At 38.5% G+C, this 20,652-nt stretch overlaps 1 protein-coding gene across 4 annotated transcripts in view; it reads right to left on the bottom strand.

Moving 5' to 3' along the window:
• Positions 1 to 20,652, bottom strand: part of LOC136874159 (ubiquitin carboxyl-terminal hydrolase 10) — a 180,120-nt gene that overhangs the window by 46,844 nt on the left and 112,624 nt on the right. For all 4 annotated transcript variants that reach the window (XM_067147739.2, XM_067147738.2, XM_067147741.2 and 1 more), the window contains 2 exons: positions 20,457 to 20,621; positions 5,072 to 5,300 (listed from right to left, as the gene is read on the bottom strand). In XM_067147739.2, coding sequence (XP_067003840.2) covers positions 5,072 to 5,300; positions 20,457 to 20,621 — 394 coding nt within the window. The remainder of the gene's footprint in view (positions 1 to 5,071; positions 5,301 to 20,456; positions 20,622 to 20,652) is intronic.

Genomic DNA, 20,652 nt, shown 5'->3' with positions numbered 1-20,652 from the left:
TTGCAAATAAGTAAGTAGAGTTTAAACCTGATTTTGTGTGACTTTGATTTAACGTAAACCCGCATTTAACGGAAGAAATTTCCAGTTCAAAAATTATTCCTAACGAGCAAGGCTATTTTATTTTCGATTTAACGTAATTCACAATAGGGCAAAACCTACATTTAGCATTAAGGAAATGGTAAAATTCTCAAATATCTATTTCTATTCGTTTTGGTTATGGGACATTAAGAACCTATGAAAAAGACATAAGCTTGCCAAGGATGATCAAGGCAGAAGAGGAAATTAAGAGTGCGGGCACTTAGGGCTAAGATAAGATGTCGGACTCAGATGCACATCTGACCGCGGCCGCTGTAGCAGAAGAGAACCCCCATTTTAATGACACTACACTGTTATTGTAACCTTTGAAAATTCCTGTATTAATCTGTGCAATATCCAACGGTTACAACGAGAACCCTTTTACTGATTCATCCGTTATTACAAGCAAATTTGGATGCGTTAGTTTGGATTCGTTATCAATATTCCTACACTCTACAAAATACAATATATGACTACTTCAGCATTTATAATGAATGCGATTCACCATTTTCCGTATCGATTCCTCGCTACGAGCGAGCGACAAAGTAATTTATCATCATCCACCTATTCAATATAGATATCCTTATATTCAGGATATAATTATTTTACATTAGTTATGGTACATGTTTCGCTTGTCCTTACAAGTATCATCAGCCAATTTAATCTTTTAAAAACTAGATCAGGGCCGTGAATTACTTACACAATGTGTGAGATATTCCCTTAAATTCTAATGTTACATATATTTTGAGAGTAGTGCATGGTTGAGGTGTGAAGCCACGTGGTGGTGGTGGTGGTGGTGGTGGTGATTATTGTTTTAAGAGGAAGTACAACTAGGCAACCATCCTCTACATAACACAAATCAGAGGGAAAAATGGAAGGGATCCGGTTACATTTGAACCTTCTATACAATGGATTATTGTTTTGATTAAAAATTACACCATAAAAGTACCTTAATGAGCAAGATTTCTAATAATGTTCCTACAATCTTCATTCAAATGGGAATAAAAGTTGTGATTGTAACATCTATATATCAGTGTACCAATGCAATAGTACACAATATCATTAAAAGAGTAATAATACATACAATATTCTATGCATATTTTGTAAATTATTTCAATCTTCCACATACGTTGCATTGTGTGCAGATTAATAAAATCCTTAAACAATTCTTCTTAAAATTGGTAAAACTGGAATTTTAGTCAAGAATGTCAGAGGCAGAACCACTGGTTGAACAACAAATGTGAGGGTTTGTGATCAATCATTAGTGAACAACAACGCATCAATTATGTTGAATAGTTTAACAATCTCCAATTATTTTATAGGAAGTTGTGGACATTAGTGTTGTTATTGTCAGATGATGGAAAACCTTGTGCAAGGACAAGCAAAATATGTATCATAACTAATGTAAAATAATTATATCCTGAATATAAGAATTATCTAGCATTGAATAGAAAATAGAAATTGCAACACCATGAAGGCATTGGTCGTTTATGTTGATTTTCAAGATATGGAACGATGCCATGTAGGTAGGTAAATGATCAAAGTTTCAGACCAATTGGGTTGTTGCTACAGATCTCCCCACGTGATTGGTCGCGGAGGAATCAACTCCCGTATACGGACTCTGGTGTAGCGTAGTTGACTTTCAGTCTGTGCAGTGAAGTGTTCCCCGTCAAACATGCTTCGACTACAGAGAAGAGCAAGTTATCAACAACTGTCCCCATTTGAGAGGGCTCGGATAATTGGGCTGTGAGAGGTTGGATTATCGCTAAGGACTGTCGTTGCATGTGTTGGCTGACAGGCATCTACGGTACACCGTGTATGGCAGCAGTGGTCAAATGAAGGTACCCATACTCGTAGACCTGGCACAGACCCAGCGCGACAGACAACTGTGAGAGAGGATCGCCTCATCATTCGGATGGTCCGGATGGAACCCCATGCAACAGCAGCGGAAATTCGAGCAGCTGTGGCACCCCACGTTACACAACAAACAGTTGGTAATTGCCTGCGTGCAGCTGGCTTACAAGCCCGTGTCCCTGCAGAAGGTGTTCCATTGACCCCACAACAGCGACGTGTAAGGCTGGCCTGGTGTCGAGAAAGATCAACGTGGGTCGACGAATGGCATAGGGTCATCTTTGGTGATGAATCGCGCTTCTTTCATGCCCGCAGTGATCACCGGAATCGTGTGCGCCGACGTACCGGGGAGAGGGGCCGCCCAGATCTTATTGTCGAGAGGCACACAGGGCCAACACAAAGCATTATGGTCTGGGGAGCTATTGGCTTTAATGTGAAATCACAAGTAGTGCTCGTTGAGGGCACTATGACTGCTTGACAGTACGTTGATAGGGTACTCAATCCAGTGGTTATCGCTATGATAGCGAATATTGCTAATGGGATGTTTCAGCAGGACAATGCCCGGGTTCACACTGCACGCATCTCCAGAGAAGCCCTCCACGACATCACAACCTTAGAATGGCCCGCCAGATCCCCGAACCTCAGTCCTATTGAGCATGTGTGGGACATGATGGGTCGACAACTGGCCAACCGTCCTCAGCCACCCACAACTCTGGAACAACTGACCCGTGCAGTGCAGCAAGCATGGGCCACAATTCCTCAGGAAGCGATCCAGGGCCTTATCGACTCCATGCCTCGACAAATTCATCAATGTATTGCAGCTCGTGGTGGGCACATCCTGTATTGATTGATGTCCAATCTTGCAGTCAGAGGGACCTGAAAGTGTAATCATCGAAGCACAACTGAACACTTGTCCTGCATGTTCAATTACAGCAGTATAGCACCACTCCTTCTGGGTGTTGCAATTTAAATTTTCTTCAGTGTAATAAATTACTTGGTCGTTTAATAAGTATACTGAACTTCATTAAGGTCACAAAATGAGATTAATCACTTGAATCACTTGTAACATGCGAGCGAGTCTTATCTTGAGCGAGCCTGCAACTCACATCTCAGTCTCTGACTCGTGCAAACAAACATCAGGATAATATGATTTTGCAATAAGTGCAATGCCAGCAGTTGTTACCTCCTTAGAAATAAAGGCTGAAGTAAACGATTGCTTGATTTTAATACTATGTACTGAAATTAAATAAGAATGTGATCCTTCTCCTACTCAAGATACAGCGGTGTATCTAACTAATTTCAGAGGTTAGGTTATGTACTTTCGCATCTTGTTAAATCTCAGAAAGGCTGTTCTCGTGTAAATTTATAGTGAAAATTATTGTACAGGGAGCTTGTAAGGTTTTCATAATACGTGCGCGGTAAACAAACTGAATAGGTGTGTTCAGACTACTGGAATTAGAAAATACGTGCTAATCACTAAACCGCTGCTTGGCGAACATCCGCGAAAATGTTTAACCCTTTCCCGCCCATATTAAAATGCATGCTTTCCCCAAAATTAAAGCAATTATTTTCAGCCATCATTATGATAATGCAGACATTTATAAAAATGTATATTGTACAAAAACTAATGAACACAGAAATATGATTCTTTCAGCAAATGAAAGTCAACAGTACATACATATAGGAAATGGGTGCATCGTAGAGTTTAATTTATAACTTCAACTCCTCTTTGTTGGTGGAACAATAGAAAGCAATCGGATTTGCACAAACACAAGTTGCATTGTTTACACATAAAGGCTGACTGCACATTTCTTCCAGATAAAGTCCTCTTTTTGTCAGCAGCACATTTCACACACGATTTTACCCTACCAGGAATTTTTACTATGGAATGGAATTGCTCTGGAGATGTGGTTGCGTCAGGAAGACTTCTTTTTCTTCCTACTCGTTTGCGGAAAGTGAAATTCCCAATCAACTGTTTGACAAGTTGCGTCCTGGATTCTAGCTGTGTTGTTCCATGCCTACTGTTGCACGGTCTATTACTTTGGTCAAATACAATAAATGAATTCACTACCCGCAGGAAGAGAATGGCAAGGTCCTACCTCTTCAGTAAAGTCCGCCAGTTCGACATAAGACAATGTATTTGTCCACTGAAAGTTAGGTCTACAATCTATGTCATCACGCATGTGTACGTCATCATTTCCTGAAATATCGTCACTTTCATTTTCACTTTCCACTTCACTGAGTTCACTTAAGCCTACTAACAGTTTCACAGTCAGAATTATCGTTCAAACGTGCAATGTCGTTATCCCATAAAATATTTTCACGTGAAGCATTGACATGTTTACAATATGTCAATGCCTTCCGTATTTCGTGTTCTAATACGCCTGCTAAGGTTTTAAAAGAAGAAAACTAATATCTTTGGTCTCTAGGAAGTGCACATGCTAGTAACAGTAAGTTATATTTGTCTATCGGCCGATAGGTGGCTCATACATGCGACTAGAAGTAAAAGTACGCTTTACTACGCTATGTATTTAAAGATAAAAATTTCATTGTTCCGTATTGAAAAGTATCACAGTTAAATTGAAATAATAAATATGGTAGTTCAACCTATTCTCTTATTTACTTGTATTGCTTTTGAACTATGCATTACTACACTATGGGTGGGAGAGGGTTAAACAAACCGATTGCTGTTTCATACCGATTTTAACGAGTTTTTGTGCTAGTTTGGTATCTTTCCCAACTTTCATGGAAAATCATGTATAACGTTATAAGAATAACCTTAAACCAAAGCGGTTTTGCATTCACCAACAAAAATCTGTCAAAATGAGGCACAAACTGTAACTACAGTAGTGTGTACACTGTGTAAATAATATGTGCTAATAGTATGAGTACTCTACTGAAAAAGTGTGAGTTCCAAAACTATGGCATTCCATAACATATGCAACAGAATGCCAACTCTCAGGAACATGTTGCTGGCACTGTAAGATCTCTCCAGCTAAAACAGCTTTTGAGAACGAAGTAGCACAACAACTTGCTCTACCACAGGTGTAACGCAAATTCACTATGGACAAGTGGACCTGCTGACTGCCTGTGGCAAACTTGTACAAAACTCTGGTTATCAGTCAAGACAGGCAAACATACATACTTGCATCCACACTCAAATCGATTGGGAACTCCACGGTCTTGACGATTTTTGAACAGCCGTCCAGCTTGTAATCAAACCATTTGAGGTGCAAGATGAGAACAAGGGGAAGTTCCTGCAAGGTCACTTGCTGCCAAGCTTCTACTTCTTGGTTGGTTTTTGAGCAAGTCACTCCCTCCAGCTGATCTCGGCCTACTAGAAGTTCCAATGCATCCTTCACAGACTGAGCTTTCTGAAAGATAAATAATTGTTAACAATAATACAATGTACATTTAGAAGACATACCTCAATAAAATCAAACAAGTTATACCTATATATATATAAAATAAGAGTTTTGTCTGTACATTGCTCAGAATTTGAAAATAATGGTATTTCTGTATCGGTCATGTCCATAGTAACAAGGAAATGCAATTTTTACTTTTCCGTAATTTCTGTCTATCTGTATGTACGTATACGCATCATGAGAAAATGGCTGAAGAGAATTTAATGAAAAATGGTATGTGAAGTCAGGGAATGAGCCACTACAATCTATGCTATAAATCATTTTATTCACACTGAGTGAAATAGTACTTGAGAGGAAGGCCTAAAATTTAATTCTCGAATATTTATATTATTAGTGGTCCTATCAATAAATGCTACATAACTAAAGTTATATAGAATTAAATTTCTGATCATTTATGTCATACATTGTTACCGTGCCGGCTTTGATAACACAGATATTCATGAATCTGTATCTTTGTTACCAAGCCCATATCAACGCAGAGCCACGAGAAAATGGGTTAACATAATTTAATTAAAATACCTGAAGTCGGGGAATAAGAAACTACAGTGCTAGCTATAAACAATTTGTCCTGGATGAAACTGTAGTATAGGGGGCGTCTAAAATTTAATTTTTAAATACCTATGCTATTGGTCCTATCGAAAAATATTACATACGATAATAAAAGTTATAGAGAATACAATTTCCGACCATTTATGTTTTATTCAATTTTACCGTACCAACTATGATAAGGGTGGTATTTCAGAGTCGGAAGAAAACTAAATGTGAAGGCCTACAATATCTAAAGCGCATAACATTGAACAACAATAACATTACATTGACCATTGTTTGTTGTGATGTTCTATGTCTCTTATACTGCCGCTCAACTACGATGGATGGGATTACTGCTGCATACCGAGTATAACAGCCTGACTGAATATTGGCGAGAAATAGCTGGGGAGTTAGAAAACTTTCTTCTTTAGCATGTCATTCCTCTGGTTCATACATGTTCTGATACCGAATTGCTGGTACGTAACACACTGGTTATCATAGTATTCCAGCTATTCAATCCCTACTCTGACGCACTGTTTTGAATGAGCAGTGTGCACAATGAAAGCAGAGGCTCTCTTTAATAGTAGTAATACAGTAAAACCTCGTTAATTCGAAGTCGTTGGGACTCAAATCGGACTTTGAATTATGTGACTTAAATTAACCGCAAATTCGCAATTCAGTAGTACCAACCCTTGCCGCGTTACAATATATTGTAAGGCCCTTTACTGCATGCAGTTAACCTTGACTCACAATTTATACCTTTCAAATGCCATGAAAATAGAACTATTTCCAAAAATGTATCCAAGAAGGTGCATTTACAATGTTCAAATAATGGACTTGGATAAATCACCGACAACATCACCCCAGGCGTTTGCTCTATTTACCAGCATTTCGTCTTAGGTCTGACACTAGACTCGTCAGAGTGGGATGTGTCAGACCCTACCCACTGATGCTGGGGTGTATGCAGGTGAACTTATCAGAAGCCTCTTATGTGGCACAGTCTGATAACTGCATATGGGAGATAAAACTCCATACATCCAATTTTTGATCTGATTTTTGATATGCTCTATTGGTGGAAAAATATATAATTCCCTTCATGGGAATTTAGTATTAACATCACCCCACGCAACGAAAGAAAAAAAATTACACAATTCAAAGACGAGGATAAATTATGCCGGTCCCCCTGTGCAAATGCATTATTTTTAGCATTTCTCTACTGTTTGCATTTTTAGATGCGTTGTACTGGCATGGAAAGTGACCGACGCCCGTAAAACATTGTGGTTTATCGAACTTTCCTATGACGAGGGGATAAAGTTTCTCGCTTCCATCCCATGTGCATTGCAACGCACTACTACGACCCATTTAAAATCATAAGACCGTTTGAGCTTACATTAAAATAAAGCAATGCAGTTTCATCGGCAATGACAATATTGTTCGGTGCCTAAGAATTTATTATATGAGCTATGTTTTTTCGTCAACTGTCTGCATCACCAGTGTTCGCGAATTCTGTTTTTCTGCACACTGCCTGTTGCGTGATATTGCAGCGTTCCTTAAAAGGTTGAATACAAAAGAATTCCGATTTCATTCAACTTAGCAATCATGAAGCGCACTGTAGACCCACCGAAGTAAGTGCGGAAAGCTACCCTTCCACGTTCCGGAACGCGCGTTCTAGTATGACGCGGAGCGGATAAATTTCGAGTTGAAATTACTCTGTAACATACTTTTGTTTTAAAATGTAAAGGCAGTTTCGAATTAAAAGTTAGAATTTCGGTAATGGGGCCGACATTGTACTTCGAATTACGAATTATCCGTATTTCGAATTAAACAATTTAAACAACATGCAAAACGGTATCTCATGTTTCCGGGAACGAGAGCTTCTTCGAATTAGGAGGGATTTTGAATTATCGAGGTTCTCCTGTAGTAGTATAACCAGGTCTAGAATTACAAATTAGGCATATTCCAAATTTTAGTACCACAATTCACTAAATAAGTCAAATTTCAACCTGAAAAGAGCTGATTCTTAAAATGAGCTTCTTCCTCTGCACTTTTATTAAATTCAACATTCATTTTATTCCAAATTAGCAGTGAAGAGGGGGTTTCTCCTATGGCTTGGAGGAAAAGTTTGCCTCCAAGATAGATTTCCCCCCCGCCAGTGTAGTGAATTGAGATAATGCAACTCATTGGATTCGGGAATTTTCATTGTAATGGTAGGCCTGCTTGCCTACCATCAGTCACAATCAGGTTGGGGAATTTCTTTATAATGGCAGGCACTAACTCTCCACCTGCCTGTTTAGTTCCTTCGAAAGACTGTCTTAAATGTTTTCCTAAATGTCTATGTCTTAATTTAAAGACATAGATGCTTGTAGTGAAGTTGAGTTTGTTAGTGAAAGGATAATTAAGTTATATGAGAACTTAGGACAGAAAAAGTACAATGTGATCCAAGTCTATGGTCCACAGGTAGGATGCTCAAAAGAGGAAAAGGCCAACTTCCTTAATAACTTGGAAGAACACACAGAGTAGGACAATCTAACTGTAATGTGTGATTTTAACTCACAAGCTGGCTCACAACGAACAGGATATGAATCCATACTGGGCCCTCATGGAATGGGAAACAGAAACGAAGAGGGAGAATATATGCTAGATCTATGCATGAGAAACAACCTGATAGTAACACTTGGTTCAAGAAAATACTCCCATAAAATCACAAGATATAGCTGGGATGATAAAATAGGCACAGTAATAGATTATATTCTGATAGATCAAAATGTATGGAAAAATGTCAATGATGTTAAGGTCATTCCAAGTTAAGACCTTGGTGGAGACCATAGACTGTTGGTTGCAGTTACTGCAGAGAAAAGACATCCCAAAGTCTGTAACAAAAAGGGTCCCAAAAATAAAAACTTGGCGACTAACCGAGCCAAGTGTAAAGGAAGAATTCAGGGAAGGTGTCCTCAGGTTGTTGCCAAGAGAAGAACTGAAATTGATAGATGAAGAATGGGATACTCTAAAGAAGGTTGTGGTTGGTACAGCAGAAAAAGTATGTGGATGATAGAGTCAAATAAGAAAACCTAAAGAAACTGCCTGGTGGAATGATATTAAAAAGGCTATCAATGACAGAAACCGTGCACGAAGATCCTTATATCAAGCAAGAACGCGGGGAGATCAACATGAAATAGAGGAGAAGCTGTCACTTTACAGAAAGAAAAATTACACGTCAAACGGTTGTAGCTGAAAAGCAGAAATGCAAGGAAGATCAGGCTATCAAAATAACGCAGGATGGAAATAAAAAAAAAAACTGTTATACAGTATCGTTAAGAATAGAAGAACTCAAAATGAATCTAACCAATCTGTAGAACTTCCTAATGGTGAGGTGACTAGGGATAAGACCAAAATATTACAGGAATTCCAAAGGCACTTTGAAACTTTGCTGAATTGTTATGAAAATGTCACCCCATTAGACGACGAACCTTATGATTTCGGCAGCACAAATACCACTAATCTGACATGGTTGGAAGTAGAGACAGCAATATCTAAGCTGAAAAACAACCCATCAACTGGATCAGATGAATTACGTGTTGAGATGATCGAAGCACTAGGAGAGGTAGGACAACAGTGGATGTACAGGGTACTAAATAGAATCTGGAAAGAGAATGTAATACCCAATGACTGGAAGCAAGGAGTCATCATCCCATTGTTGAAAAAAGAGGTATAACTCTGCTGTCACATGGCCTCAAAATCTACAAATCCATCCTTGAGAGCAGGATTAGAAAATATGTTGAACCTACACTTGAGGAGGAACAACCTGGATTTAGACCTCATAGATCAACTATAGACCATATTTTTGCCACCAGAATGCTCTATGAAAAGTATTGGGAGAAAGGTAAAACACTTTTCTGGACAGGATAGAAGGTGCACATATCTACAGTTACAATGCGAATTGACCATTAAATTTAAAATCTTAAACTAAGAAAACACAAAAATGGTTGCAAGAAAATGTACCTAATCATTCTCATTTATGACATAGGGTACACATTACGAATAATACCGTATTTACCCGAATAATCCCCACCGTCGAATAATGCCCACACCCTCATTTTAGGAAGACTCATATTGAAAAAAAAAAAAAAAATTAAATCCTAAAATTCCTTTCATCGAAAGAGTAACGCAGGCGTAAACATTTCGTATCACTCCGCGAGGTGCACGTGGTCTTTACGCAAATATGGACATGTAAATTTACGGATGTAGCTGCTTTAACTGAGATGATAAAAATACATTATCACTGCTATTAAATGTATTTTCCATGTAAATGAGAAGTAGGCCTACGTTTTCTTTTATCGAGTTACAACTTTAATTCCAAAGCGATGACCTACATTTTTCGTGGGCTTAAATGTTTCCTAAAGGTCTAAATTAATTTTTAACACCAAACCCGGAGAAAGTGTTGAGGGAAATTTTCGAGATATTAAGGAAGGTAAATGGACGGGCCAGTTCTGTTCGCAGGCCGATACCACACGCTAGTGCAATCTTCTTTAGAGGCGTGAACGCTTCTGAACCCCTGCTGCTGAATGCTTACAAAATACATTCTAAATACTATTTCCCCCGCCTGTCGATACAATACTTGTCTTTTTGCTCTTCCTGGATTCATTATAGACACGCAAATGATTCCCTAAATTTGTTGATTATGATATTTACAAATAAAACTCGAAATATTCACTCGTGACCCGCACAAACAGGCACTTCTCACTGAAATGATTCTATTGGCTCTGCGGAAAACACGTGACACGTCATACTACAAAGCGCGCGAATGTTACTGCGCAACCCTCTTCACACTGCCCTCCCGGCTGCATTCTACTCTCTATAAAATTACTTACAAGTTCGTCACATCCCACGTCTAAAACACTTCTCACACGTGGTCTCTGTTTACTGGACAGTAACAAGACTGGTGGTGGATAATTCTTTTCGTGCAATGTAAACACTTATAGACACACCGGCGAAGTCTGATGTTAGTTTTGCGATACAGTAAAACCTCGTTAATTCAAAGTCTTTGTAATACAGAAATCGGGACTTCCAATTACGTGATTTCGAATTAACAACCATCTTGTAATTCAGAAATGCGAACCCTCGCCCATTTTCGCAGATTCTGCTTTTGCGCGTACTGCCTGCTAGTGATATTGTGGCGTTCCTTAAAACTCTGAATACAAAGAATTACGATTTCACTCTATTTTCAAGTATGAAACACACTATAGACACACTGAAATGAGTGAAAGTGGGGAAAGCTACCCCTGCACGTTCCGGAAGACACGGAGTAATTTTGAATTTAAATTACTCTGTAAAATACTGTACTATTTAAAGAAATGTAAAGTCAGTTTAGAATTAAAAGTCTGAATTGCTTTCCGTTTAAATATGACATTTGGGGACAGTTATCTTCCATCTACTGTTGCACAAAGCATAACTGTACACTCGCCATTGAAAACTAGGTGAGCCAGGAGCGTGTTGGCAATCTAGACGCAAATAAAACCTGCACCCCAATTTCAGGCATCAACATTTTTTTTTTAATATGCGGGGATTATTCGCGTAAATATAGTATTTATATAACACCGAAACACGCAACAAAATCCGTAATAGTTATATCTATTAGACTGTAAAATGAACGGGAATTTAATTTTATAGGCATCTCCCAGCGGCGTACATTGAGGGCTTCCAAGGCTATCAGTGAAGCCCACATCTCAATTGAGAATGATGGACGTCTAAAGCACATTATAACGTAAGCATGACACATTGTTCCATTTACAAAACTTGAAAGCACTGAGAAAAAAATATTCCACGCATTTCTGAGAGCAAGGCATCGAAGACTGATTTTGCAGCCCAGACTCGTCCTCCTCCCCTCGACTCTCCCAAGGCCATCTAGTTGCTGCTGTACAGTATATGGGATAAGAGCGGGTATCAGGGGGATAGGTGTGCTAGGCTTTGGTCCTTCAGATCGCCACTGCCATCAACCATGCGTTACTCATCGTATATACTTCCTCGCCTCATACTTTTGACATAATTATATGGATAACAGAGTGCTGGTATTTCACTCCCCTTTACTTCTACATCCTTGTGGGAAAACACAGCAGGGCTACTGTTATAGGAGCAATATAGTTTTCTTTTTACTCGTAGATCTGCTAAAATGAAATGCAATCTGTCAGGTTTAGTGTTCTCTTTCGTTGGTTGGAATCGAACGCGTGATCATGGGTCGGACACCACCACTGATCTCTCGAGGAAGCTAATTAACCAGTGAGCGATGGGTACGACTGCTGTAAAATTCAACATTATTGTTTAATAATAATAATAATAATAATAATAATAATAATAATGGTGCATGGCATCTATATAGGCATGGTGATGACCTAATGAGGATAAAATGAATGGCAAAAAAGACGCCATAAACACCCAGTCCCCAAGCCGGGGGAATTAACAGTATGAGCGGGTTGATTCTGAAAATTGAACCAGGGCCATCGGACCCAAGGCAAGCATTCTATCCATTTAGCCACAAAGCCAGACATTCATTTGCTAAACCTTAGGCTACCATCTCCACTGATCAGGGGTTGAGCATTGCCAGTAAGAGGCCAAGGCAGTAGCTTGTGAAGCAGCACTGACAACACAGCTGGCTACTCCATTGGCTATTGGCTGCAGCTCAAAACGCTGAAGGCTTGACGTTCACTCAACCAAAAATCGAAAATGGATAACTTAAGTCTACTGGTAGCCCACGTCTTGATCCTAGCACACGCCACTGGTATCGACGGGCATGTTTTCACTGTCGCTAAAAAATAGTGCCTGCCGTTTCAGCGAGCTGTGACTTCACTAGATACAGTTGAGTGCTTCTATAAGCATAAAATGTGCCAGTTATGAACATACGTTGGGAGCTATTATTTCAAGGCATAACACTTGCACAGTTTCGTTGGAGTTGTAGGCCCAGTCTTTTTTCTTGCACTTCTGTGCTTTCTCCCGTGTCAAAGTTGTATGTTAATAATGTATGAGACACATTGATCTGTTTTGTATGTGGTAGTTTTGCGTATTTCTATGCATTTGTGTTCATTCTTACTTCATAAATTTAATGAGTTGCATGTATTTCAGGGAGTTGTTTGTTACAGTTTCTGGTATTTTCTCTTCAATTTATGGCCAAAAAATAAACATTATCTCCAAGAGTCAATGTTTATTTTGCTTCTAAAGTTGGTCATCTTGTTCATGAAATGAATCCTACCATGGAGCAAGATGTCGTGTAAACATCGCGAGGAGGAGGAAATAGTTCTGCAATTTCCGCTTGATAGTGGCGATGAAGATATCTCAGAATTATCTGATAGTAGTTTTAGCAGTGATAGCACGTCTGAGAACTGTGACTCTGTTCGTGAAAATGATAAGTGAGGATGAAGATAACTTCGTACATAACCTCACCACATCGAACAATTGAAAATGGAGTCTGGCCAGTAATTATCTGAAAGGCAATGCGTGTGTAGTTGTTTGGAAGCTAAATACTGCAATCACGAGGCATCTGGGTGATAATGCTACAGAATATGACGAGAGTCAGTTCTTAACTGACACTTTTTGGGAGGGAATTTGCAAGGAAACCAATGCATACCAGCCAACTTTTAGAAATCAAAAATAGGAAGATTTTTTAATTCTTGGATTTCATCAAGTGTATTATGCCACGGTCTCGGTAAAAAGAGGGCAAGATAAAAGGCATACATATCTACAGTTACAATGCGAATTAACCATTACATTTAAAATCTTAAACTAAGAAAACAAAAACTATTGCAAGAAAAAGTACCTAATAATCATTCTCATTTATGACATACGAATAGTAACATTAACACACATAAGTCAAGAACTGACAACTTACCAAATGGTGAAGAATATACACATGTAGGTGATAGAGACCGCTGTGTTTACTTATTTAGCATTGAATTGGCAACTAACTTTGCCCTCTTCAACAATGCACTGTCATACTGCTACTCATAACACTTTCCGCTTAGACTTGATTTGACCACCAACAGTTTACTGAGATTTTTGTCATTCACAGATGATCGGAATTGTGTCCTCGTCATTTTTACCTGGCTGAACAATCTTTCACACTCGGCATTGCTGTGTGGAATTGTCAATATTGAGAGCATTACTTTTGCGATTCTATCATATTTGAAACACCCATCTGCACCTCGTACATTCCCTACAGCAGACCAAGAACAATCTACTCTTTCTTCTTGCACAACAATGGTAAATCCTCCACTTGGAGAGCACAAAACTGGCACTGTAATGCATCCATTGCTTCTTGGTCATCTTCACCATCTTTCACTGACAATATAACAGGAAACTAAACAAAATACTTTATGGCATTGAAGGAAGAAGTCTGCAAAGAATTTATCTGAGCTACTTGAGCATTCACAAAAACAGCACTATTCAAATTAAATTTATGAATAATATAATCACAAACTGCAATAAAATAGTTCCTGGTATGCAAATAAAAGTTTTTCTTCTCCTCAGGTGCCAGATTTTCTACAAGACGAGATGTTGAACAGCCAATTACTAAATCATCATCAGCTTTCTGATTCTTTCTCGTGTGATAGACCACTTCTAAAACTGTAGGATATTTTTTTATAACCACTGGCTTAACAAACCTACACAGAATGTCCTTCAACATATTCGTCAGCATTGTTCTTATGACATGAATGTGAGGTGCTTGTGACTGAAGAACTTTATTAGTTTTCTCAAATGTAGGGAAGATAAATGCCAGAAATGAGCAAAATGCTTTATTAAAGTTTGAAGACAGAATAAGAAATAGTCTCTCCTCTCGTGAAATACTGGCAGTGCAACTAGACTCCTTTATTTTCTTCACAGATGGAGATGAACTATTCTCCGCCTTCCTTTTTCCAGAAATAACAGAAGCTTGGTCTTGTACTCTACTGACACAAGGATTACGTTCCATTTCTGTATCTTCACGTGCCTTTAGCTTGGGAATTTGGAAATACTTCAGAGATGCGTCTGTGCCATTGGACCGCTTTACCTCATCCTTAAAAAACTCTGAGGTGGCTCCCACTCTGAAATCAATCTTTCCAAATATTTCCCCAAGGATAACCAGCATGTACACACATGCTTTAATGTTTTTCTAACATCAGTTTGGTACAAAGCTTGATACATTTTGAGATCTTTTCTCTTCGAGCTTTTGTCTAAATAATAATAAATATCAATTAGCATCTCGTCAACTTTGACAGGAAGGGAGTCTGCACCCTTCATGGCAGCCAAATTAATCAAATTAATGGGCATCCCATAATAATAATGTTTTCGCACTGCTCTCTTAGTTTAGCAGCAACACCGTTTTTTCTTCCCATCATAACAGGAGCATTATCTGTGCAAAAAGCTGTACAGTTTACCACTGGAACGTCATATCTTTTCAGAACATCCAGGAGCAAATTAGCAATAATACCAGTAGAATTGACTTCCAAATTTTCCATGGATGGCAAACGATTTTCAATCTTTTTCAATTCTTTGTTGAAAAACGAGACGACGATAGGACAGAGCTTACTACCAATGCTATCATCAGTTGAAATCGCAAAAGGTTTAGCCTTTAAAGTTTGAATCACCTTACCATCTGCATCACGGGCCATTTCATTAATTATGGCAGATGTTTTTGTTCTAGCACACGCATATTACTTCACAATGTCTGAATCTGGGAACATCTTTCTGAACAATGGCCCTGCGTGGTCAGAACAAGACAATGTAAGGTTATGTTCGACAATGAACGCCGTGAACAAACATTCCGCTCGAGTGACTGCATCATCTTCCTGCCCACCTACAAAATAATTACTAAATTTTTTGTTCCTCTCGAGGCAGCTAGCACTATCTTTGTGTTTCTGTGTGACACTGTGAGCTACAATATCTGTTTTCCCTCCATGTGAGATATAATATCACACTGACACACGAAACAAAATGCATAATAGTTTCCTTTATTAGACTGTAAAATGAATGGAAATTAAGTTTTATAGGTATCCCTGAACACTTGGAGATAACGTTTGTTATGTTTTGTAGTCATCATGTGAAGAGAAAATACCACAGTCACCGACACAACTCTCTGAAATACACTGGTCATTAAAATTATGAGCTCTGATCAACACAAAAGCACTGAAATACGCGAAACTACCACATACAAAACAGATCAATATGTCTCGTACATTATTAACATATGACTTAGAGGGGGAAAAGCACAGAACCGCAAGAAAAAACACGTGATCTGAAACGCCAACGAAACTACGCACAGAAATGAGCGCGTGAACCACACAATAACAAACTCACTCTTTCGTCCCGATCAACGGAGTCCCTAGCGGTCGCTAGTGCGCATGACCTTCTCTGACTCTTAGGACGATTGCCGTCCCGAATTCCCACCTGAACAGAACACATACTGCTGTAGTGAGCTGGAAATACGATGCACGAAGGCGACGGATGATCCGCCCGCCAAATAAAGCATCAAATACCGGTAAATATGCTTAAAAATGAGGTTGCGTAAATTACACAAGCACATAAGAATTCGTCATAGGGGAAGAGTACTGACCGTACTGGAAGTTATATTGGTCAAAAATAGGAAGAAATAAAAATAAACCGGAAAACTGGAAGACGAGTTAAAAATCAGAAAGTTTCTGGGTAAATCGGAATGCCAATGCATGTGCAAGTAAAATTCTGGAAGATGTCACCCTTCCTGGTTATGCCACTATAGGAGGTCCATCTCAATGTAGCACACCTATGAAACTACAGGGAAGGCACTGGGGTCATTTTCCTGAAACGATTGCTCTTACAGCAAGTAAATCAGCCACATCAGGGAGATGTAAAGTCTGTTTTGAGCATGGAATCCAGAAGGAATCTTGCTTCGGGGGCAACAAATGGAAAGCTGCCATCCACATGGATGGATGTTTCAAGGTGTACCATACCTTAAAAGACTTCAGTTAATTGTAGCAAGTTGAACTCTAATACAAAATGTTGTTACCCAGTAGTCTGATGCAGTATGCAATCATTTTAGCATCCATAACATAAAATGTAGAAAAAATAATCGCATTCCAAGGTACATTTCTCAGTGAAAATATTTGTATGGCAATGGGTTAATCTGACTCGTTGACAGAGGCGGACTTGTATGAGATAGTACTGTTCTTTTGTGTATGCTGCATGCAATTCACATTTAATTCATATTTACTTTTAAAACTTCCGTCAATTAGGAAAAATGGGTCACTCTGTCTCTTAAAGTGTTTTATTTTACAGACATTTCCAGCCTCCATAACCCCAAAATGCTGTCTTATGTTAAAAATATCATTGAAAACGTTATTTTCGGTTCTTTCAACGTGTACGTGATGGATGATATAGATGTTGACTCCCATAGGGAATCTGAAACATTTGTCCCAAATGAGTAAATTCTATAATACCAATATAAATGGTCCGTTATTGGACATTATGTCAGACCATCAACGTGATCAACATCTTCCTTCCAAGTATTGGGCCGTGTGTCCCGTTAAGGTCTTGCATTTTCTCTCCATCACTTCATCGGATGTCCTACAGATTTCCTCTGGGTTGGTACCGAAGAATCTGTTTTGGCAATCTACCAGGTTCCATCCTGTCCATCCTTCGTATATGACGTTTCCAGCTTTCGTGATAACTTCAGTCAGTTACCAGTTGCACTTTCGGTTCTTTTAGCACTTCGTTCACTCCTTTTATCGTACCACTTTGTATACCCTGTTGTATGAGACATGTAATTTCTCGTATTGTAATTCGAAACAAGTCTTGAGTTCTCACATCCATAGCAAAGTGCTGGTTTAACTAGGTATTATAAAGGCGGAATATGAACACTTTCAGAACAAGTGATGGTTTCATAATTCTGTTTATTATTCCTGTAGTTGTGAATTTATTAATTTTCAGAACAAGTGATGGTTTCATGATTCTGTTTATTATTCCTGTAGTTTTTGTGAATTTATTAATTTTTGCTGGTTTATCTAATTATGTTTGGTATAAGTTGTAACCGAGATAGTCGAACAAATTTACTCTTTCCAATATTGTATTATCGAAACATTTTACTAGCATAGCTGCCAACATTCAAAAAGAGAAATACGGAAGATCCTGAAGCGGAAAATTTTAACACCACGCGCATGTGTAACAGTCCTGAGAGGTAATAAAAAAGGACGGCAGGGGGGAGGTATTATAAACAATACTAATACAAGTCAAATACAGTAGTACCTCAATGCATCGTTCCCGGAACTGTTGTTTTTCCGTATTCATCGTTGAATTTATTCGGTCCCAGAAATGTTCCATATAAACCAATGTTAAACTTCCCCACATCTATCGTTTCTCAAACTATTCTTTTATCGCATTGATCGTCGAAAACTTATTGCCCTCAGTCAATTTTTCCACACCGATCGATCATACGTAAGAAAAATATACGCAAACGTTTTTTGAATTTAGAGGGACCGTTCAATACTCTTAACATATAATAGTGGCAACCTGGTACATTGGTACTCACTTGCTTTTGCTTGAATACATTATTAAATCTATTTTGGATCTTTTAAAAGACCAATTCTGTAAGTCGTTTCTTTTTGTTCCATGCAGGGTGTATTTTTCTTCATCCATCTTGGCTCTATACGGACTGGTGTAACTACTAGAAACGATTTATTTCCATTTCAGGACCTCGATATAATTCTAAAATTAATTCTGCTAGCTTTTGGTTGCAGATGAAATAATCAATAGTAGATCGCTGAATCCCTGCTGACCATGTGAACTTACGACTGTTTTTATGTGGAAAAATGGCGTTTATTATTTTTAACTGATTAAAGAGAACTAAGTCAGTTTTCTTCCATTAATATTGCAAGTTTTCTCCCCATTTGTTCTTATATTGTTCTGAATTTTGCAATTTCCTACTCTGAAGTTAAAATCTCCAGTAAAAGTATCATATGTTGCTTATTCATTTCGTTAATTACTTTCTGTATATAGTTATAGAAACTATCATGGTCTTCTAATCGTCCCTCTACTGGGACAAAAATACCTATGACCATCAGACAGCCTCTGGATAGCTTTAGCTTTAGTCTGACATTTCACCACGATGTAAATACCAATAAAATAAACTGATCACTCATTTCGTTTTCGTCACTCGGTGCTATACAACGCTTATACAAGGGTTCTGGTCTGTATATGCAATTCAGTCAATAAGTATAAAGCCCCATTCAAATGCAAATATAACATAATGTAAACTTAACATTAACTTAGAAGTTAGAGGCCATGTTATCTAATGGAACCATTCACAACGCGCCGGCGTAAACTTAACTGCGAGTCCGTAAAATTAAGAGATTGCAAAATCCAAGCTCGTGCAGTTAATTTTACGTTAACTTTAAGAACCACTCAATCAGAGCAGATTTAAACCCTGTATTTTGTGCGCAATATAATGACTTCTTTCAACGGAACCCTTGTATTTCTGTTTCAAAATAATATGTGTGCATGTATGATAAAAGGAAAAAGAATTACAAAGACGCTGTGCCAAGCTCGCAGCGCTGGCGAACGGACGAGACAATCCCTGTCATAAATAAAACAGTGTCCCTGTATATTTCTTAACGTCAGACTACTAGTTTACGAAAACGGTATCATCCAAACATTTTCCCGGAGTGTGATAGCTAGGCGCATAGATGTTGGTAAAGGAGACCTTACACTTCTTTTTATTAGGAAAGGGGAATCAAATCGAAAGATAGTGTCGAACAGTTCAAACGAGCTGATGAGGGTCATTTCTTATAGTAGATTACCGAAATCGCCGCGGCATAACCTTCTCCGATTCAAAGGATGAACCCATTTTCTGCACCACTGTTTAGTTCGCCTTTTCACGTACACAGCTTCCAGGAGCAAAGCAAGAGATGTTTGAATTATATTGAATCCCGCTACCACGTAGTTTGATCCCATCGAGATATTAAAATATAAAATTGCGAGATAGTTTAAAACCTGACTTCCGTTCTAAATAACATGGTAGTGTTTTGATTGGCTGCTGAGTACTCTTTACGTTCACGTTACGTTCCTCCATTGTGAATACCACATATTTTACGTTAATTTTAAAGTTACGTTGTGTCAAGTTTACGCTTGCATTGTGAATGGGACCTGATATAATAGTTATAGAATGTTTATTAGTAATACTGCAAGACCAAACAATGCTATACTATAATGCGATCCATTGCCTGAGGCAAAGCGATACTAACCTGATCCTCAGTGTGCACAGAGAATTCATGTATGTACAGTACTTTATTATCAAGCCAAGCAAACATCTTACAAATCCTCAGATAAGCAGGCTAATCTCAATAGTTTAGTCAGTACAGCATGCAATTGGGCAAGGAATTTGTTTTTTTAATTTCAGTCAAAATACCGAACATATGATTAAGTTGAGTGATTTAATTGTTTAATGCACTCAACCCTCCATGAATGCACATGAAGGAAGCATAGAAAATACCCAGGATCTTGTTAAGGCTTCACCACTGTCATTCTCACTCCATCATATTCCTAAAATTGTTATTTTTAAAACTATTTGTGCCATACACTACTCACCTCAATATCCAACTGAAGTGTAAAGAAAGGCTGCACGCTGTCAGTAGACTCGTCACCAGCACGGTGGACTCTTGAGCGCAACTCGCCCCTGAAGATGTCCGAAACAGGAGTTCGCCCAAAATCAGCACGGCGTGTAATTGACCCTTTGTTCTTTGGTCCCATCACCTGCATTAAAATAAGCATTTCCATAGCCCAG

Source organism: Anabrus simplex, chromosome 5 (genome assembly GCF_040414725.1).
Source record: "Anabrus simplex isolate iqAnaSimp1 chromosome 5, ASM4041472v1, whole genome shotgun sequence".
Classification (NCBI taxonomy): Eukaryota; Metazoa; Arthropoda; class Insecta; order Orthoptera; family Tettigoniidae; genus Anabrus; species Anabrus simplex.
Note: the sequence above shows the minus strand (reverse complement) of the source record. Positions and strands in the feature narration are given on the sequence as shown.